This window comes from Uloborus diversus, chromosome 2, assembly GCF_026930045.1.
Source record: "Uloborus diversus isolate 005 chromosome 2, Udiv.v.3.1, whole genome shotgun sequence".
NCBI lineage: Eukaryota > Metazoa > Arthropoda > Arachnida > Araneae > Uloboridae > Uloborus > Uloborus diversus.
The window spans coordinates 110257977-110280459 of record NC_072732.1 but is presented as its reverse complement, the minus strand read 5'-3'; the positions used below and the strand labels follow the sequence as shown (position 1 = coordinate 110280459).

General features: G+C 34.8%; 1 protein-coding gene across 1 annotated transcript in view; it reads left to right on the top strand.

The window, feature by feature from the left end:
• LOC129217232 (transcription factor GATA-4-like) overlaps positions 1 to 20881 on the top strand; it is a 111628-nt gene extending 90747 nt beyond the window's left edge. The window contains exons 4-6 of the mRNA XM_054851506.1: positions 2392 to 2517; positions 8541 to 8655; positions 19814 to 20881. Of these exons, the coding sequence (XP_054707481.1) occupies positions 2392 to 2517; positions 8541 to 8655; positions 19814 to 20067 (495 nt within the window). The 3' untranslated portion in view covers positions 20068 to 20881. The remainder of the gene's footprint in view (positions 1 to 2391; positions 2518 to 8540; positions 8656 to 19813) is intronic.
• The last annotated feature ends 1602 nt before the right edge of the window (positions 20882 to 22483 follow it).

Below are 22483 nucleotides of genomic sequence, written 5' to 3'. Positions count from 1 at the left end.
TTCAAAGGGACTCTAATAAAGTGACACAAAAACCGGTTTCGCCATCTCATATTTGTTTCCATGATCTGAGATGCTATATTAGTTTTGCATTGAAATAAGTAATAAATAGCCACAAAAAATGAGTAAACAGGCTTTTCAGAACACCCGAGCGAAAACAAAAAGGGAAGTGCACAACTGGAACGTACGCACACCCCACATGCGAAAATTTATCCTTCTACAGCTTACCATTTTTGAGTTATGACTTAGGAGAGATGCATACGTACATCCAGCTGCAAGAAACAACGCAATAATTAACTTGTTTGGTACCTGAATGCAGTATTAAAAACTCTTTTATGGGTGACTAAAATAGAAATTCATACTGAAATTTAAGTAAACAATTTTATATAATAACAATAACTCCCTTTACTTTGTACTAAAAAATAAAACAGCAAAGGTCCTTTCTTTTTCAAAAACATCGGCCAATTCTATCGGCTTTTCGATGTTTTTTAAGGCCGATGGGCCGATGTTTCCTGCAAGTTAGCATCGGCCGCCGATGCCGATGGCTAAATTGTTGAACCATCGGTCGAGTCCTACTGTTTTCCCCCCTTCTTTTTTTTTTTTGAACCTGTGCCTCTATTCTCGAGGGCGAGAGATATGTTTGTCTTCCTGCTGCACGACTCTATTGGCAAAATAGCTACATTTACAGTGAACTTGAAGCCATTACAAATTCGTTAGTTACCGGTACGTAATAGTTTTTCGGGTTTTGGGAAGAAACCTGAAGAGATATTTTGAGCAACATTTTCAACACGGGGTTAGTGATCGTTTTTTTTTTTTTTTTTTTTTTTTTTTGTTGCCACATTTCATTGTACAAAAATTGTATTATTTATAAAAACATTTTGTGAACCAATATAAAATGAAGGAACATATGTCATAATAAAAAATCAATAATAGTAAAAAACATAACGCATCTATTGAATTGTCTCAGTATGGAACTCATTTTAGCGCTCAACTTTCCTACAGTTAAAAATACTCTTTTTAAATTGACGCAAGTCGGTGGTAGTGTTAACAATGCACGATACACCTCCTCTAAGTATCTGGGATATCCTTCATCTTCAAATAATTTGGTCTCTTATGTAAGTTTTAGATAAATCCTTTTGCGTTTGTGTGTGTGTGTTTCTTCTGTAATGTGTGTATCATTATTATAAGTTTTTAATTTATAGCTAGTTGTAATTTCTTTCCTGAAAACGACACTTTTCCAATATTAATATGATTTCCTCTTGAACTTGCTTGAGCAGGAGTTGTTTGTGTTTTGCTTTTTACTAGTAGCCCTTTGGGTTGAAATTTACGATAAACTTGACTAAATTTGATCTTGTTAGTTTACCTTATTCTTTTTCGCTTTCTTTTCAAAACTCTTTATGGTTATAATTATGTGAATACTATCTGAAAATATGTTTCAAATTATTATGCGTTACCTCTATGGAAATTTTCAAGGCACTATATAAGGCGAGACAGACAACAAACCAATTCTGGTGACAACAAATTACCATTTGTTATGCTAACAAGAAAAACATTTTGTCAAAATTTAGTGCAGTTGAGAGAAATATTTTTAAAAAAATCATAAAGTACTACTGCAATTGATAGTTACAATAAATTGTTAACAGGACAAATGCATTTAAAATTACACTTGAAATTAACTTTCACAAAAGGGAAAGTGATCAAAATAAAATGGAAAAAAATAAAAGTATGATGCACAAAAGTGCACGAAAATGCGATTCAGCTCGCCATCTAGTAATAACAATATCATTTTGCAATCTTTCCGCTACGTTTGTTTAATGATCTTCTATAATGTTCGTGCGTTTGAAGGCCAATTTTTGATTGATTTTAGTTCTGTATCATGGAAAAAGAAATTTACATTTGAAATATAAGTAGATATTTAATAAGTTAAACTGAATGTTCTATAATTTAAACTAATTATTTTCAGCTAATACCGAAAATGCCGGTATTTTACCTCAGCAAATACCGGTATTACGAAATTGCAATCCCAAACAGGAACTAATCAAATGCGTATAATATTTAATTAATATAATATATATTGATCACAACCAGGGCTTAATTTGCATAGGAGCTCATGGGAACTGAGCTCCAGGACTTCTTTTCAAATTAAACCAAGTTTTATCGTTTTAAATGAAATACATAATGTTTAAGCTAAAAATTAGTTTTGGGGACTATAGGGCGCTCCTGCACTCCGTTTTGTAGAAATTAAGTCCTGAACATAAGTAAAGTCTGAAAACTTGAAATATGGGTTAAGAGTTGCTTGATACAACGTATCAAATCTATTCTGAAAAACAATTAATCAAAACAATTTCTCTATCTGTCTGTCTTATTTTTACACTGATATTTGTCCCCCAACAGCCGGCTACTCGACGCTTAGGTTTGTCGTGTTCTAACTGCGGAACAACAACGACCACATTGTGGAGGCGGAATAACCATGGTGAACCAGTCTGTAATGCCTGTGGGCTTTATTACAAATTGCACAATGTGAGTAAAGTAATTTTTATTTTCAAAACTCAATATTTATCATTTGTAGTAATTTTATTAAAATAAGAGATAATAAGAGATGTGACACATTTTTCAATATTTTTGACACCCCCTCCCCTCTTCACTCCTTCCCCTCCACCCCCCCCCCCCACTATACACTCTGGGTAAGGTAAATTGTGCTCAAAGTGCACAATTTACCTTACTCCCCTCCCTGTGTCACATGTCACGCTTTTTTTCATAAACATGTCCTCATATATATAATAGCTAGTGATCGAGTAACGCTTCTGACGTCATCAACAATGAAACTCGCCCCACGGTATGATAATTTGATAACATATTTTAGTGATGTTTAACATGCAGGGAAAGGCTTTATTGTGACAAGGCTGAACTTGATCCGGTAACTTAACTGTTTTACTGGTAAGACTGGACTTATAGTAGAATAAAGAAACGAAAAAGTAGTCAACAAAGAAAGCTAATCTACTGGAGTTTAGGGTTAATCCACTGGAGTTCGGATTAAAATGTCAACTATCAAAATATCACCAAACAGACAATTACTTCGGTCAAAGGTAGAAGCGATTTTCACCCGTCATATATTAATGGACGATTTTCTAGTATGCTAATAAAAATACATGATGTCATGCTTCTTGTTACCCCCCTTCCTTTCCTTGTCACAAACTGTCACAGCTTCACGAATTCCCCCCTGCCCCCTCAAAGCGGGAAGCCAAACGTTAGATGAGATGTACTTGCATGAGAGAAAAATAGTTTTATAAGTCTAAGTGCACTAAAAGGCTCAGAAAATTGAGTTAGCCTAAGAGCGATGTCTTAACATGTCTGTTACTGGTGTCGTTACTCTATTCTTAATAAAATTTTTGGTTAAAAACTTGTTACACAAAAATGTCCCGAAAACCTGTAGTCAGCAGAGCTAAATATTATTTTTTTAATAAATAATTTTCATCAGCCATTTGTCATGGAGTGAAACATCCATGCTGAAGACGTTACTAACGAATCCATGCTACTGACAAATTTGATTTTAATACGATGCAAACCATGCAATAATTACGACACAATATTTCTTTCTGTGATAGTTAAACATACCAAATTTATATGCAAATTAGTTAAAAAAAATAATTACAAATCTGTTAAGAAAACTAGTATCTATTCTAACTGTTAAGAATTGATGTACTCATTTAGTATTTTATTTTCGTTTCAAAAAGACTGCAGAGTCTTGTATTTGCACACTAAACCTTACTATATGGCTCTGAAACATGAACTTTGAACAGTCAAGAAACTAGTAGAATTCAAGCAGCAGAGATGAAGTATTTGCGATCACTGAAGAACTGCACTATCCTAGACAAAATAAGGAATGAATCTATTCGAAGGGAATTACAGATATTCAGTCTCAATGAAAAAATTACGGAATATCGTAACGATTGGAAAGACCATGTTCGACGTATGGCACGAGGGAAACTTCAAAGAGCTGCCTTTTATTACAGACCAAGGGGCAAACGAGACCATGGTAGGCCCAGGAAGCGGTGGGGCGACCAAGAAGCCGGAACAGGCTGTATGTCTAATCCTTGAAGAAGAAGATGATGATGATCTAGAATAGCTACCTGTTGCCTAGAATAAGCTTGATTTTTTATACTGTTGTTCGTAAAAACGAAATATGGATTAATAACCAGCTGTTAAAGTATGTACTTGCATAAAAATGAAATATGGAGAACAAACTTGCATTCTTTTACCAATCATTAAAATTTTATTTTTTTAATTTTAATTTTTTGGCTAAAAAGTCCTATTAATTTCATTTAAATGAAGAATGACACTTTTTTGGTCTTAAATATGATTTGAATACAGTTGAACCTCGTTAAAACGCACTCAAAGGGAACTTTCAAATAGATTCATCTTATCCGAACAACAATAAACAACAAACATCAGGAAAGGTGTCGCAAATACAGTTCACCTTAACAGTATTTTGTTTTAAGCGTGTTCGAATTAACGAGATTCCTCTGTGCGTGGGAGTTAAGGTGGTATATAGTTAAGGTGGATATAAACACTAATGACATTTCAAACATTTATTCAGTTGTTTTAACTTTTTTAAACTGAAAAGTGAGTTTATTTTTTAGCCTTTCCCAGTAGAAGTCAGAAAAAGAAGAAAAAAAGCATGAAAGAAGGCTTAATGCATCTTAAAAATATCGCGAAAGACAAAAAAAAAGTCAAAAATAAATAAAATAATTAAATAAATATCGAAAAATTAAAAATTGGAAAGTAGGGTATTGAGATGGGGAAAAATGTCTTTCGGTCTGTCGATCTGTCCCCCCCCCCCCCCCAAATAACTTTTGAATGAATAGTCCGATTCGTACAAACTTTTGTTTGTTCGAAAGATCTCGGCGAGGACACATCATTCCCATATTTCACTTTTTGATTTGAACTATTTTTTGTTCAATTTTGACCAGTTCAAAAAAACTTAACATTAGCGCCTACGGGGAAATTCAAGGCAATTCCGAACTGTGAGGCGAATTTGCTTCAAACAAACTTTGTAGGAAAAAGCTTTTGATGAAAAACTTGTATATAAAATATCTTTTTGATTTGAACAATTTTCCGTTCAATTTTGAACAGTTCAAATCCCTTAGCATTAGCGCCTACGGGGAAACTGAAAGTCAATGTAGATTCCGTACTTGAAGGCGGATTTACTTCAAACAAATTTTGTTGGAAACAGCTCTTGACGCCAAACTCCAGACTCCGACTCCGAGAATTTAGGGGCACCTGACTCCGACTCCGACTCCTGTGCCCGACAATTAATCGGACTCCGACTCCCCGACTTCGACTCTGACTTCGTAGCTTTGGCAAAAATTTATACACGGAGGACAAATGACCGAGTCCGATTCTCGGATATTCGACTCCGACTCCTTTATCTCAAAATGAGATTGACACCGACTCCGACTCAGCAGCTATGGTTTTAACTGCGAAATAATTATTTTTGATATGACTTTTTTTTTATTTTCACGCTAAAGTTTTAATTTAGGTATTTAGTTTTCGGGGAATAAACTCGAAGTCATTTATGTTTCTTCATAAAGATATGCGCAGACGATTATTATTATTATTTTTTTTTTGACAATGAAAAGTATTTCTTTAAGTTGACATTTTATCGTTTTTTTTTATTTTGGTAAGTGCATTAATTCATTTAAAAAATTATTTCTGGCAACAGGGAAAAAAAAACGATTTTTTTTATATGATGTATTTATTTTAATGAGCTTATTAATTTTAATTATTATTTTTTCGTTTTGAAAGCTGTTAAAGATTTTTATTAATGGAAAAAATTGTATTATTTGTTCTTATTTTTTTATTTTATTTATTAAGTTTTTTATTTTTTAAGCATCTAATTTTTTTAGATGAGTGAGGAATATTTTATTCCCAGAAATAAGCTTAAAATATTAAAAAAATATGTTTGAAACAATTTGCGATTTCAGCTATTTTTAAGAATGTTGATCAGGTATTAGAAAGTAGTATGGGTATACGGGAAAGTAGGCTCGTATAGTTCTAGACAGAACTTCTTGTTGTTCAAATAAGAACAATAACATGTCAAACAGATCTGAAGTTTAATTAATGAATTCTAGAATGACTGCCAAATCATTTTGAATGATTATGGATAAAAATTCTCCCTTCTTTTGAGAATTACATACCTTATTACGGTTCTTTTCTAGCTACGGCCAGTACGAAGGCACATTATTTGTACTTTTTATGAAACAGTTGCCCATACATTTATTAAACGCAATTATTTCAACCGAAAATAGTACTATAAAAGATTTCGCGATTTATTTGTTTATTGAATGGGATAATAATCTTCTTGTTCAAATATATTGGAAAAATCTTCTTTCTTACAAGCACTCAATCTTGAAAGTATCAATAATAACTAATCGTGATAAAAAAGATACAAGTGATTAAATAGCAAAACTTACCTCAGATTCTCGTGACCATTCCGATATTTTCCTGTACTGAATGTATTTATTTTTCAATGGCGAATCGTGCACTTGGTGAATTCTTTGCTCCATTCTTGAATGCTTTAAGATGCGTTTAAACGCGATGTGGAAGCTTTACTATAACACATCTTTCAGAGTTCCTGGACAGGCAATTTAACGATTGTTTAAAAATTTGTTGTTCAAAAATTCAAACAGTTGAATTTCCTTACTTCCTGCTCCTTCTTCTTCTCCCAGAGCTTACTGCCCAGGTTTATTTTGATGAGGACTACAAATTTAAGTGTTTCGCCTTCCTTGGATATAGTATTCCACTGTAATGGAGGCATTCAGGGCGAAAGTGAACCAAGTTTATTTTGATTTTAGTTCAGCTCTGAACGGAGTGAATTTTGACAACGAAATATTATGTTCGTAAATGCGGAGTTCATACCTCTGAAGTGGACTTAGGGTACGTTCGGAAACAAGGAACGGTGGCACCAGTGACGTCACATACCAGCGTTCGGAAACGCTGAGGTCTCTCTCAAGCGGTCCACCCGGTTGCAACTCTTCTCACCGCCGTCTCGACGTGGTTAAAGAAATCACGCGGTATTTTTTGGCCGATCCGATCTGTTTCAAGTTTTACTCTGATTGGAGCGTCGTCTGCTGCTGAACTATAACTACCGCGCTGTAACCATGACTGTTAAATTATCAGTGACGTCATAGCCACAACCTGACTAACCACGTGCTATAAATAGCGGATTATTTCCAAAACAGCCGTAGAATAAATTTAAATGTACTTGATCCACTTTAACTCTGAATGCCTGATTTATTTCCCCATAGTGCACATACAGAGATTGCAAATAGAAATTTGCAGCGTAAAGACAAACTATATCCGGAGCGAAGGCAGCAATCGAACCTGGCCCATCAAATGTTCCAATCCTAATCTGCTTAGAACGTTCGGCCAGTGAGGTTCCCTTCCTTCTTCTTTTAGATCATTTTAACACATACCACCAACCTCTTATGCACATTACAAGTTTATCTGGTCGAGCGCGATCAGCCACTATGGATCACTGGAGGACCTACAGTGGACTCCGAACCACTAGAGAAGGATCAGAAGAAGTGATGAGTACTCGATCAAACAGCCATGCCCTCGCCAAAATTCGAACCTGGGATTCAATGCGTGGAAGCAATGTGTTCTACCGTCTATGCCACTGAACAGCTACAAACAAATAACACAGCCATAGTGAAAGAACTGCAATGTCTTTTGACCTCTGTCCAGTAAGCCCCTGTGTGTGGGGGGGGGGGCGGATGGGGTTACAGACACACGCACAGAAACACACGCCCAGGTTTTATTAGTACAGATTTAAGAGACATTTTTGACTACAGCGTGCTCTAATTCCCAATCTTTGAACTGTTTTCGAAAACCGGTGTATAACGGATTCCAGATATGTCTGTCTAACGTACCAATTGTTTCACTTTGCTTTCTCTTACTATTGTGCTGTTTGGACATTTCAAAGTTGGGGAATCCTTTTTAAAACACCCTATATGTTGCAAACCAAAAATAAGAGCTGTAAAACCGTTGTTTTTTCAAGATTTTGGAGCAAAAATAGATTGAAAAGTTGCAACTACATCCACTAAACATTTTCGGGGTAACTGAGAGACAACATTATTCACCCACACCTACCTCCTATGATCTCTGAAAAATTATCCATGTTTGTAAGGAACTTCCGTAATATCAACTAATTAAAAAAAAAAAAAAGTCTATGATCTTGTGTTCAACAAATGCATTTACTAAAACTTGATGATCAATTAATTATTAAAACAAGTGTTATCTTACACGCAAAATATACCGACAGCCCGTTATGCCATCCAGCTACTGCAGTTCCATCATTGTTAGGAATTCAATAGCCAAGAATAAGACAAATATTATTCCAGACTGAGTCCATAACACGGACGAAACTGCAGTCTCTAGATGGCAAAAACGGGCTTTTGGTATATATTGCATGCAGTTCTGCCTTAGATTTGGCTTATGGGTGGTAACTTACTACTTAAGTATTATTATTGTCTTTACAACAGATGAATCGTCCTTTGGCCATGCGCAAGGCAGGAATACAGACAAGGAAAAGGAAACCGAAGAGTTCGAACAAGAGTAACAGCAATCAAGCACCAGACCAAACCAGCAACTCTCCATGTAATGTATTCCATTCATTTCATAATCAATTTTTTATAGTAAAACGTAATTGGTATAAATAATGAAATCAACTTTTATTTCATTTTCACTACGCAAGTGAAATTATAATCGCGATGCAGGCTTGTTGTTCAATAATTGCTTTTCTGCACTTTCATAAACTAAAGACTATTCCATAAAGGTAGAGATCAAACAAGTAGACTTGTCTACAACTACGTTCAGATTTATCTTTCTAACAAAAAAAGTTAAACCTGGATTTTGCATATTGCATTTCTCAAGGAAGCTGAATTCGATGGTGCATGTCTAGTTTTTTTGCAACTTCTTTGTTTTGGGGATATACGTGATTGAAAATTGGCGTATTGTGATGCCGAAGGCGCAGTATATTGGATATTAGTGAGGAAATTTTCATACATCTAAAGGAACTAAATTGGAATTATTTCATGCATAGTTATAGAATTTAACCCCTTCAGCCGGAATTATGAAATAATTAATCAAAAATGTTTATATTTGGAACGCAGTGTACTATGGTAAAGTGTATCTTATAGATTTCAAGTTTGTAGGCAAAAAAGAGAGAGTTATAATGCGTCCAATATTCCAGACTTTTATTTTGTAAATTAATATTTCAGGTAAAAAGACGATGAAATATCAAACAAACTTCATTGTTAAATGTTCTACTAACAATAATAAAACATAATATAACTATAGTTTGAAATGATTAATAAAATTAGTATATATATATTTTTTTAATCAGAAAAAAAAACTTCGGATTTGCAACGAAAACCCATGGTTATAAAAATGAGCCACTCTCAATCTCCCAGTCCCTATTTATTAGTGCTGTCAATCCAAAAACGAAAAATTCTTGGGCAGATAATAATAAGCAGAATGCAAAGAGTCAACTGCCAAAAAAATAAAATAAATAAAATTTAAAAAAAATCAAGTAATGTAATCAATTATTAAATTATTTGTAGCTGTTTCAAGTGTATGTCCGGTATACCGGACGCCAGGTCTGAAGGTTTTGACATTGTATTTTAAAATTAATAGATTGCTTAAAAGCATGACTCCGGGTGAGTCCAGCTTCTTAAGCCTTGGTATAACTGTCAACGAGAGACATAAGAGCGAGATTAAATACAGCAAGATCCTTTAGTCCATACTTTTAAACATTAACTTTAAAATACAACATTAAATTCCATAACTATGCATAAAGTAATTTCAATTTGGTACCTTTTATTATTTTCTATAGGAAGCATGAAATTTTTCTGGTTACTACCCTATACGACGCATTTCGCATCGTTGCGTACAAATTTTCAATCACCTATGTACCCCAGTTGCGAAAAATTAGATCTCCGGCTTTAGATTCAGCTCCCTTGATATACATATACAACCATGTACGCAGGAACCATGAAACATTTTTTTCCCTGAAAAAACCTGTTCCGTTCCCTTGTAAGTAGTAATTTCAGAGTAAGAAAGAGTAAATACCAGAGGCAGAGCTACTGGGACTTATAAAGGGGGGGGGGGGGCAAAAAAAAAAAAGACAATAGCCATAGGTTTTTTAACAGCAGCAAAAAAAAAAAAGGAAAAGAAGCACAAAATTTTGCTAAGTCTGGTTTTGAGAACAAATCAAAGGTAATAGAACTAAATAAGTAAATGTAACAACGATGATGAATTATGTACATTAACTTTCCCCATAGAAACACTTACATGAATTCAGGCAGTGAGAAGCAAAGGGATATAAGTGGCAAAATTAAAAATTTAGAAATGGTAGTGAACAATGGTAGTGAACCACCATTGTTCACTACCATTTCTAATTTTTTAATTTTGCACAAATTCAGCACAAATGGTAGTGAACCACCCTCTGTCTTGGGGAAAGAGATAGCCCTAGTAGCCCTGGTAGGTGCTGTTATAACGCGGGATTTAGAAAAACTTTTCAATGAAAGCCTACCTAAGACCTCATCTTTAAATATGTTTTACTCGAAACTTGAAAATGTCCACTTACATTCCTTTGCTTTTCACTGCCTCAATTAGACTTACATTATTTGTATTTTCATTTATTTTTATTTTTTACTGCTTCGTAAATGCTCAAGTTATGCAAACTCACTTCTCCGCACTTCCTCATTTTACAACTATTTACTTAAAAGAAGTTTATTGTTTTCCACCCTAATAATCAAAACTAGAATCTTCAAAATAGTTTTGATCAATAGATAACTTCTAAATATACTGGGGTTGGACAGAAATATGGAAACATCTTGCAAAAATGCTTTATTAAACATAATAGTTGATTCTAGATGAGCCTGTAGGTTGCGCTGCTGTATTTCCTCACTAATGCTATCTGTACAATGTCCTTAATACGTTGTGTCAGTTGTTGTCAGAATAGTGTTCTGTGTAGTTGCGAGTGCATTATGTCTGAGCTAAGAGAATTCGAACGAGGACAACTTGTTGGAGCTCGAACGGTAGATGCTTTCGTAACCAAGGTAGCCAAAGTGTTTGGTGTCTCAAGAGGCATATGGTATCGAGATTATACTGCATACAAGAAAAGCAACACAACATCATCCGCTAAGTCACAACGTGGACGAAAATGTGTGTTAAGGGTTCGTGACAGACAGTCATTGAAGATGATTGTGACGAAAAATAAGAAGACAACACCTGCAAAAAATCACTTCTGAAGTTAATTTCAGTCTCACAAACCCTGCCAGTATTAAAACAGTAAGAAAGGAGCTCCATAAACAGGGAATTTCAGGACGAGCTGCAATTCCAAAACCCCTCGTCAGTCATGCAAATGCCTGTAACAGGAAAAGATGGTGCCGATTTCAAAAAATCTGGACGATGCACATAGGTGTATTTGTATCAAAAAACCGGACAAAATTATTTGATGCGATTTTGTGCCATATAATGCATTGAAACTTGCTACTCTATCAAAATAAGGTGTTTATTTAAAAGAAAAAAGATATTTCTGAGAAAATTATTATCTTTTTTTCACTTCAAATACACTTAACGGTTGTAAACCGGTTGCTCATGTAGTATTTATTTCTGCTTGCTTCCGTCTCTTGCGATCATCATATTTACTCCTTCTATGGAAAACGACTTTGTTCTTGAGAGCTGCCTGGGTCTACTACCACATCTTTAGTAGGGGTTAGGACTTCCTAAGTGTGTGTTTAGTCTGCATCTGCTCATGAAAATCACCGTGAAATATGTACTCTGTGATGCTGCGTGGGCTTATTGCCGGTTATAGCTGCCTTCTCTGAAAATTGAGCAATTGGTTGGATTGCTGGAGAGGTAAACAGGTAAGCTGCAGCACCTGGCATCAAAAATGTATGTATACTTTTAGGCATAGGATGATAACCTAACTCGTATAGGTCGACAAAATCTAACAGAGGAAGGAATAATATTTTGTAATTTTGTTTCCTTCACCATCAATAATTACAACTAGTAGTGTGAGCTCTGTCTAATATTTGCATCGTTTTCGGCAATGTTTTAAAATTTTTGTTTATACTGTGTCTGCTGGTACCCATCATAGCCCTATTTTTATATCAGTACCATAGTTTGTTTTTTTCCCTCTGAAGACGTTTCTCCCCCCTGTACTATTATAAATATGCAGTCGTAACCCATCGTGGTCAAGCAGTACGTGAAGTTAAATTTCAGAGACGGTATCTGTTACTCGTACTGGGTTCTCATCCGAGCAGCATTCCTTCTAAAAACTTTCTGCAATTGAACATCTAGGGGTAATTGCTTTTGTTATCATTTTAATTTCTTCACACTGCCCTCTAGGGAAATCTCTGCCTGCAAAGATTGCGAGAGTCTCTTGAGATATCTGTTTCATAAAAACAGTTAGATTATTATAGAGGAAATAATAGTTTTTTCGAAGCTTGGTTGATCCAGTTGGTAATGAATTTAATTATTTTATGATTTTGGATTTATCACTGTTTTATAGTGCACTGGCTTGTATTAACTACACTTGTCATCTCTTCAACAGCTACCTGATTTTTTAGTTCTTTAGTTTTGCAATTTAGTTCTTGAAAGGACTTTGATGGTTTCTGCCAATTGCGCAGATTTTGTATACCAATAATGAAATATCTTAGCCATTGTTCATTATTTTTCAAGAAGCGATCATCAATATAGCATTCAGATGCCTCTTTACAGTTGAACTCGGTTTAAAAATACTTCAAAACACGATTCAATATGATCTGCCTATTTCCCTAATTCCTCAAGTTTTCCTCCCGACAATGTACACTTTTCATCTAGTATCATGGCTTTGAACTCTTTCATGATATCATATATCATATTCTGGTAAAAGACTTGACAGTTTCAGAAGAATTTATAAAGAAGTAAGAAAAATCTCTGACCCTGAAATAGTTAAGCCATTTTTACTCACCAAATTTAAACTCCTTAAAAACAAAATAGTGGAAATAGGCGGAAGATGTTTTTACAGAATATCATAGCAGACAGTCTATATTTTATGCCCACAACACAGTACAGCCCGACTCGGCCCGGAAAGTAAACAAAAAGTTTAATTTCTAAAAATGTTAGTGAAAAATAAACACCCAATTTTGACTTAATTTCACAGAGTAAGAAAATGACAAATGGCGAAATAATTCAACGAAGCAAGATTTTAGATGGAGCTACATACCTTCCTTTTCCATATTCAATAGTTTGTTTTACTAAATTTCATCGCATTCAAATACAGTAACAATAAAATGCAGACTTAGCATGAAAAGCGTCGAAAGCAAAAGCGAGAGGATCCAAAAATGTTTAAGTTCTGACTAGCGTACACCAACGGAAATGCAACAGATGAGATTTTTACTGCTGTTCTTTGATAGAACAGTTATCTGACTTGAAGTAAAGTAGGTTTAAAACAATTTTCGTCAAACTTTTTCATTTTTGTTTTTGTCCGGTTTTACTGGCCAAATACTCCTATGTGCGATGGAGCAATGAAGATAGCCGTTTGGTCGGATGAGTCTTACTTCACGCTGTTCCCAACTTCTGGCCGAGCTTACATCTGGCGAACGCCGTCACAAGCGATCGATTCAAACTGCTTGCTGCCAAGAGTAAAACACGGCGAAGGTTCGGTCATGGTTTGAGCAGCCATATCGAGGTATTCCATGGGCCCCATGATTAACTTGCAAGGTCGATTTAAAGGTAAAGATTGTAACCATTTTGGACAATCAAGTCCTTCCCCTGCGGTACAGTGATTATTCCCCAATGATAATGATGTGTACCAAGACGATAGAGTCACTGAAACGTGCGTGATCGCTATCCCCCTCCATCATCTCTAACTGAACGTGCCACTGTTTTGCTGGAAGAATGGTATAGAATTCCCTTGAAAATCATACAGAACCTGTATTTGTCGATGTTTAACATAATTCAAGCTATTTTAAATGCCAATGGTTGTCCTACACGGTATTAGATCTAATATTATGGGGGTTTTTTTTTAGGTGTTTTCTTATTTTTGTCCAAGCCCCGTACATTCAAATTGGCAAAAATGAAGAAGCAGCGTAAATATATCACAAATTGTCAAGAAACATTTTCTTGACAATTTGGGCTTTATTTACGTTGTTTTTTCATTTTGATCATATTTTAGCACAAAATATCTTTAATCTTTTGTCGTTTATATGTTCAAATTATTTCAGCATTTTCATTATTTTTCTTTCTAAAATTATTTTTGATTTTCTGAAATCAATCAGCTCTATTTCTTTAACAGAAAATTCATGATACAGCAGACATAATACCACACAGTGAGCTTTTTCATACGCCGTAGCATTTTTCTGTTAGAAAGCAATTGTTGACTTTTAAGAAACTGAAACAAAAATACCTACAGCTGGGGAAACCTAACCTGGCAGCGTCGTAATGCTGAGATTGGGATTTGCGTAGCCTTCACCTACACCCTTCAACTTGCCCCAACTATAGATATTAAATCTGGATGAAGAACTTTTAACATAACACAACGCAAGAACGAAAATTTAAGGCAGTTCGCTGATTTGGAAATCTGCGTTCAGCCATATACTCAGGCCTGAATTTGGCGGTAAAAAATGTAAACTTGATTAAAGATATCTGCTGCAATGAAACAGCTTATTTTTATCCTCGAGATAATAACACCTGTAAAATTTTCCAGTAGCCTGAGTACGTTTCCTCGCAAAACTTCAACTGACAGAAGAAAGGATTCTTTATACTGAATGTTACAATCCTAGAACACCCTTCGTGGCTTTTGTTGATCTTAGAAAATATTTCCGCTCGCTTAACTAGCGACCGAAATGCAAACCTGTTATCAAAATGATTTTTATTTTAAATATTTTAATAGAGTTGAGGTTGAACTGAGTTCTCCCTATGTTCTTTACAACCAACAAAGATTGCTTAGATAAAGTGAAAATCAAAGTAAAGTCTATGAAATAAATTTTAACGTATTTTTTTCGTTTTCTTTTTTTTTTCAGTACTTTAACTTTAAAGGCATAACATGACATAACTACTTTCAGAATATTACCAGATAGTGTTTTGTTTTGGTCTTTTGGACAATTGGACATTGGACTTTGTATCCAGACCCTCCTTGCATTAATCAAAACAGTCTTGGTATTGTCCGTTTTTTCACGAGAAGGCACTTCGCCCCGCCTCCTCGAACGCAGAGTTCCATTTTACGAAGGGAGGTGATCCGGTAAGCAATGCATGTGCTTCTAAATAAGACAACCAGACAGCCTTAACTTTGCGTGCTTTGGACATTGGACTTTTATCCAGACCCTCCCTTGCATTAATCAAAACAGTCTTGGTATTGTCCGTTTTTCACGAGAAGGCACTTCGCCCCGCCTCCTCGAACGCAGAGTTCCATTTTACGAAGGGAGTGATCGGTAAGCAATGCATGTGCTTCCTAAATAAGACAACCAGAACAGCCTTAACTTTGCGTGCATTTTAATGTGCAAAAAAGTCTTAGCGTCCTTTACATGTTTGCTTCACTTGTCTGTTGCTATTTTAGTTATTCTTATATTTCAAAAACTGCTGTTTTTACAACAAAATGCTATGATTCGAATATTCCTTCTGCCGAAAACAGCGAAATAGGATCCTCGCAGGGGCGGACTGGTCCTAAACTTTTAATGTGGAAAAAAAATTCATGCCGGCCCCATGCACAAAAAGTTTGGCTGTAGTTTTTCAAACCTAAAAAGTTTCTAGTGTGATTTTTCAAAAAAAAAAAAAAAAAAAAAAAGGTTCCTCCCCCCCCCCCAGCACCCCTTCACCTCTCTCCCCCCGCTGAAATACCAAGATTTTTTTTTTTCAGAAATCCTTATTTAACTTTTCATTTCAAGCAAACTAGTTGGGCAGATTGATTTAAACCAAGCATACAGCAAACGCCCATAATATACAGATGATATTTCAAGGATCTAACTTTCTCAAAAATATTTGCAAGCTTAAATTGCTCTACGCAATAAAAAACCGCCGTGAAAACTGTATGGCTTCTTTGAAAATCCATTTAAGAGTATTTCGTTTATGTAAAAGTGAATAAAAATCTTATTTAAAACAAAACGTATTATACATTTGAGGCAGTGAGAAGTAAAGAGTGTAAGTAGACATTTTCAAGTTTTGAGTAAAACTCGTATAAAGATTACATCCTAGGTAGGCTTTCATTAAATTTGTTTTCTAAATCATGCTGTATAGAAGCAACTACCAGGGCTGCTAGTGCCATATCTTTCCCCAAGACAGAGGAGGGGTTCACCTACCATGTGTACTGGTTGTTTCCAAATTTTTAATTTTGCCTCTTGCATCCCTTTGCTTCTCACTACCTCATATGGCCATGAGCGGTACTATTTACCCTTTAAAAAAAACTCTTTTTTTAAAAAGTCTTTTCTTAAAATTGTATTGTACGTATTCAAACTAATGAAAAATTTCATGTAAACCAAACGTAGTATACCCGTTCAGAATCAATACATCACATGTATTGATTCTGAAGTCGTCATGAGACAGTGAGAACTGATCGGAAATATCGGATAAGCCCGAATTACTCTAAAAAAAAAGAGAGTTTCGCCCGAAAAAGTCGCCATTTGTCTCAGTGAGAAAACTGATTTTCAAAGGTATCTCTCAAAATGTTACTTTGATTGCGGTCTCCTCCTCGGGCCCTTGGTTTTAACGTAGATTTAGATGACTTTAAAAAAGAAATGAATTAAGTTCAGGAGGGCCATGCACATCCTCATATCTTGGACAAGCATACGAATTGTACTCAGGGCAGGTTCTGGATACCGGAACAAACCATTCTCTCTCTTTTTTTTTTTTCTTCAAGTTTAAACTGCCAAAGTTTTTATTCTTCAAAATCCTAAATTTTATACCAAAAAAAAAAAAAAGGAAAAAAAAAAAGGAAAAATGTTCTGTTTTCTTTGAAAAGTACATTAATAATCTTAGCTTATTATCTCCCTTCAAGAATTAATTACTCTTGTAAAAAAAACATAAAAAATGTGTGTAACAATAAGTGGATAAAATTGGTACAGTATTTAGGCTTTAAATTAAAATTAAGTACAGTAAAACCTGTAAAGTTGACCACCCTTGTAAGTTGACCACCTGTCTATGTTGACCTCTTTTGTCAGGAACGGAATTAGTCCTATCTTATATAATGAAGGAAAACCTCTGTAACTTGACCACCTGTCTATCTTAACCACTAATGTACGCCAAATTTGGTTTGGAGTATTGTAAAATAACTTTGTAAATTTACCACTTGGTTTATTTTTTAAAACTTTCTTCAGTAAATTATTTTATTTTATTATTTATTAATTTATTGTTATTGTATTATTATTTAATAGCTTTCTAAGAATGTTTTTAATGCTTAGATGACGGACTAGCATTTTACTAACTGAACAGCAGCATAAAGCTTATGCTGCTCTTTATTCTCCAAACTTGTTTTTCAATTGTTGTTCTATTTGAGATAGCTTTTTATACTCTGTTCAATAAAAATAGATGTCAGTAGAAAAGTGCAAAGTGTTTTCTTTCAGTTGCAATAGGTTGTGGCAATACTGGAATTGTGCTAAGGCCCGGATCTGTACATTTTGAACCCTCCGCAACAAAATCAGTAGGGCATCTCCCTAGAGGCCAGCAGTGTCTATTTGTAAAGTTAATAAGTCTTAATGCTAGTTTTTCTTTCTTTCTTTTTTTTTTTTTTTTTCAATTTCTAGGGCCGTTAGCTCCCTTGAGGAAGTGAGCCCCCAACACAGCGGGTACGCAGATATGGGCTTGCTAAAGAGCCCTTCTGGCTCATTTCAAGTGCAAGGTATTAAGATATAGGACATTTTAATTTTGCCTTTATGAACAGAGAGAGTCGAGCTTGTTGCTCTTTGGGCTGTAAGTGTCACGTAAAAAGGCTTCAAAAAGAAAGTTAGTTGAACTTGAAATTAATAAAAAGTATGAAATATTAAAATGAATTGAAAAAGGAGAAAGCCAGAGAAAATTAGCTGGCAGATATGAAATTTCTAAAACTATGGTGTCTAATATAGTTTAAAACAAGGAAAAAATAACAAAACTATTTGAATAGTATTTTTAATTATGGTTTCCCCTTTAATAATGTTAAACAATGAAAGTTAGTTGAACAGAAAGAGTAATAAGAGTGAATTCCTCGAAAAATGAATACACGGTGCGAGAAATGACAAAAACTATTTCAAAAAATCATTAATGCCTTTATAAGTTGACCACCAAAGTACTGTACCGCGAGTGGTCAACTTACACAGGTTTCACTGTATGCAAAAAATACCTAATATCGATTTTACAATTTGTTCTAAAATTTGCTTTTTTCAAGGAAAAAGGTAAGTGGGGCGACAGATAAAAAAATGTTGGAAATCACTGTTTTAAATATTTATACTGTTTGTACTTTTGTGAATTTTATCTTTGCTAAACGAAAATAGATGAATTGGACGGTGTTATACAAAAATGAGTTATCCAACAAAAATTTTCCAAAAAATAATGAGTTATTCACATAGGTTGGCAGATAAACTGATACACTACGGGGATACAAAGACGATTTAAGTCAAATTCTGTACTAATATGCCATCTTTGAAGTTCAGTTTAGAGCTCAATTTACTCAAATGTACTGCTTGGTGGGTTGACCCATTTTTGTGTAACACCGTCAATTTTTAATAATTATAACCGATAGTTCAAGTTCTTATTATTTAAAGTGTTGATGACAAAAAAAAATAATAATAAAATAATAAACACATAATGATTAAAAATATTAAACTTACCTAAAAAAAAAAATTCTTGTCACCGTTGGATTTAAAACACATTCAATCCCATTGAGCAGTCAACACGGTGTATAACAAATGACTCGTTTTTTTCCTCGGAGACGAAATTGAGGAGATTTCAAAATTATCTAATTGGTTGAGAAAGTCATGGATCTATCTATTGCAAAGTGCTGGGACACATAACAAAAAAAAAAAAAAAAACTAAGGATGAAAAGGAAAAAAAAAGCTTTTTAGCAGACGTTTTGCTCCTATACATTCTATTCTTAGGATGGCGCCTTTCTTTTATTTCATTAGAAAGAGGTTCAATGTTATCTTTTCCCAGACAATCTCAAATCGTCTCAGATGGCCACAAAAAAAAAAAAAAAAAAAAAAAAAAAAAAAAGATCCCCACCCCCAATAAAACTCCTTACCAGAATTCCAGGAAACATCAATCCCGAACACATACGAGAGACACCCATGGACCCTGAAGACTTCGCTTCGGACGAAGACCACCCAACAAAGACATTGTTTCGTTTTCCCTACCTAACAAGATACGGTAATAGTTAGGCAAGAACAGAGAAAAAGGGAAAGGGAGCGGCAGTCCTCCTCTCCCTCCCCCCACCCAAAAAAGAGCAGTTCTGGCTGCAGCCCTCGACACAGGAACGGCCGGCCTAGCTAAGAACTTTTTTTTAAAAATAAAATTGAGGAAAACGGTATGTACACATTGAATGCACAGAAAACGGCCCGAGTTGAGGACGGCCCATGTGAAATTTTCCACATCTCACACGTGGCCAGTCCGCCCCTGGATCCTCGCATACCACGTGATGAAGGAGGAGTCAGGTGCCTTCTCTTGGGAAACGGAGAATAACAGTAAGAGGGAACACAGTGAATGCGATACGTTTTTTCTTCAAAAAAAAAAATCTATTTTCCTTTTGTTGTTCAGATTTGCTTCAATCCCACAGTTTTTTATTCTGTTCTTTTCTTATCCTCAGCTGTTGCGGAATGTGGAAATGGTGAAAGCAATGGAAGTCAACTGGATGAGTCTGCCATCTTACCATCCACGAGTCACGGGCACAACTCATCCTCACCACATCCAGCTAATTCATCCCCAGAAACGCCGCCAATCGAGGGATGTTCGTCCCCAGGACAAGCAGCTACTCTGTCACCAAATTGTCTCACCAAAGCTTATTCACAAACGTATCCTCAATCCGACAGGAGGTCCTGCTACAGTGGATATAGTAGCTAGTGCTTAAGTTATCATATAAAAGATGCTAGCACCTAACTGCCGTCATGAAATCGACTGTGAAATGTTTTCATCAAGGATTAGGAAATTTAACTTGTAATGGCTCAATTTTCAGGAATAAATGAAAAGCTGCTCTGATTACATTAGACTTTAATATTTATCAATGTTAAAGAGAAACTCTTGCCGTTACTTTCAACATATTTACCGAATTATAAATATATTTCAGCAGCTTTTGTGATTATGTATATTGATGGTATGTAGCCTGAATTGATGAATATATGCAATGCACAACTTATAAATGATACAGTACCACAGTGTTAGTTTTCATTACACACGGTGTTTCTCCAATTTCATCCGTAACGGTAGAAAACGTTCTGGAGGAATGTATAAAGATTAGCCCATTCTGTTGCGAAACGTTCTTGCATGTTCTCATCGAAAACATGGTTTAACCAGCATGATCTGGATGATTTTAAGCAGAAACTCACTGAATACTTAATCATTCTTCGTCTTTTGTACAAATAATCATCAATGTGGAGAATTTTCCAGCAGAATCACGTGTTCCTAAGATGGGTCTGCTTTGTTTTTGTGACAGAAAGACAGTTTCGCGTTACAAGAGTTTTTAGACTTTACTAGACGAATGAAGATTGATGATTACGTCTGCATTCAACTTTCTGACGACAAGAAATATCCTCAACGAACGCCTCAACTTTATTTGCATTAACTACTAGATAAATGTTATAAATTCATCTATGTAATGACATTATGTTCACTTGGCACTGTGAAAGCTTTTCAAAGTCAAGAATTTTTTTTTAAATATTGTTATAATAAAAAATAATTCCTCACTTTCATTCCTTTTTTTCCTTCAGTACTAACACTATGAAGCTGAATATTTTGTTTGTTTGAACGTGCTAATCTCAGGAAATACTGGTTCGAATATAAAAATAATTTTTGTGTTGAACAGTCCATTTTTTGAGGAAGGCTATAGGCTATATAACATCACGCTATGACTAATATGGAGCAGAAATAAATTGAAATTAAATCAATAATTATTAAGACGCATTTTTTGTTTTCATAATTTTCAAGATAACCCTCGCTGAAGCCCGAATAGTTCAGTCGCTAAAGCATCTGAGTCAGAAACCCTAGGTTCTCGGGTTCGAACCCGGCTGCGGGCGGGATGATTTTCAGCATTTATCACCCGGCTCACTTAAAAATTAATTAATTTTTTAAATCAAGGAGTTTCAATTATTTTGTATTGATATTCTTTTCGATTTTCTTATTTAACGGAAAATATTGATGTGGATAAGGATGGGTAACTTTTTACTATATACATTTATCATATATATATCATAGCGTAATGTACTTAAAATAGTTTTTTTTAATACATTGTTGCCTTATTAAAGCGGGTGAAATCACGGGGCACAGCTAAAAATAAAAGAAAGAAAATATAAATTGTTTCTCAATATTATTATTGACCTAGGCAACGCTGGGTATGCTTGCTAGTTTGCTTATAACATTTTTTTTTTCAAAGTGCATGAAATTAATTTTAAAAAAAAATCATAAAATCCAAATAAGATTATTATTAAAGACCTGCATGTCATTTTTATCCAATCAACTGCTTAAAACAATTAAGGAATCCCTTGAAAGCTTGTTTTGGAGGAGTTTTGTCGACTGTATGGAATATTCGCTCTCCTATTCAGCCAAATTTGCTGGAAAAAAAAGTCAGTTTTATGTGTGGTTGTGATTGAAATCCAATTCATGGAGATTCCTGATCGTAGGAATAAAATGTTCTGCAACTCTTTTAAAATCCATTTTTTAAATCAAAGTTAACCTCTTTGTTTAACGAAAACACTACTTGTTCAAAATAACAACTGAATATCTCTCAAAATGTCAGATTGACTGAAATAAAAACTCGAAGTTAGAACAAAAATTAATGCTGTTGTTACGTTATGAATACAATTTATCAAATAGATTTTAAACGCACGTTGTGAATAATCGAATTTTACCGAATTCAAAGCATTTTTTAAAAGTAGTACAGTGCACCCCACCACATATAATAAGGCAAGGCCGGCAGACAGCATTCACGCTCCGAGAGGAGTATTCATAAATTACTTTTAAACAACAAAAAAAAAAAACGAGCTGATGTGTGCATCACATGACTTCCTTTTACACCAATTTAATGCTATTTCCCTATTATTGCAATTTTAATGGGATTCTCTCTCTAACTCTTTAAATATCACTAGCAATGGCCACATTGAAAGCAGATTTAAAAAAAAAAAAAAAAATCGCCAAATTTTTTGCCAAGTTGGCGACAAAACTTGGCAACCAAAAGACTGGCGATATATCGCCAAGTGACCGCCAAATTATAACACCACTTGAGTTTGCATCGAAATTAACAATGATTTCCCCCCAAAAAGGTGCA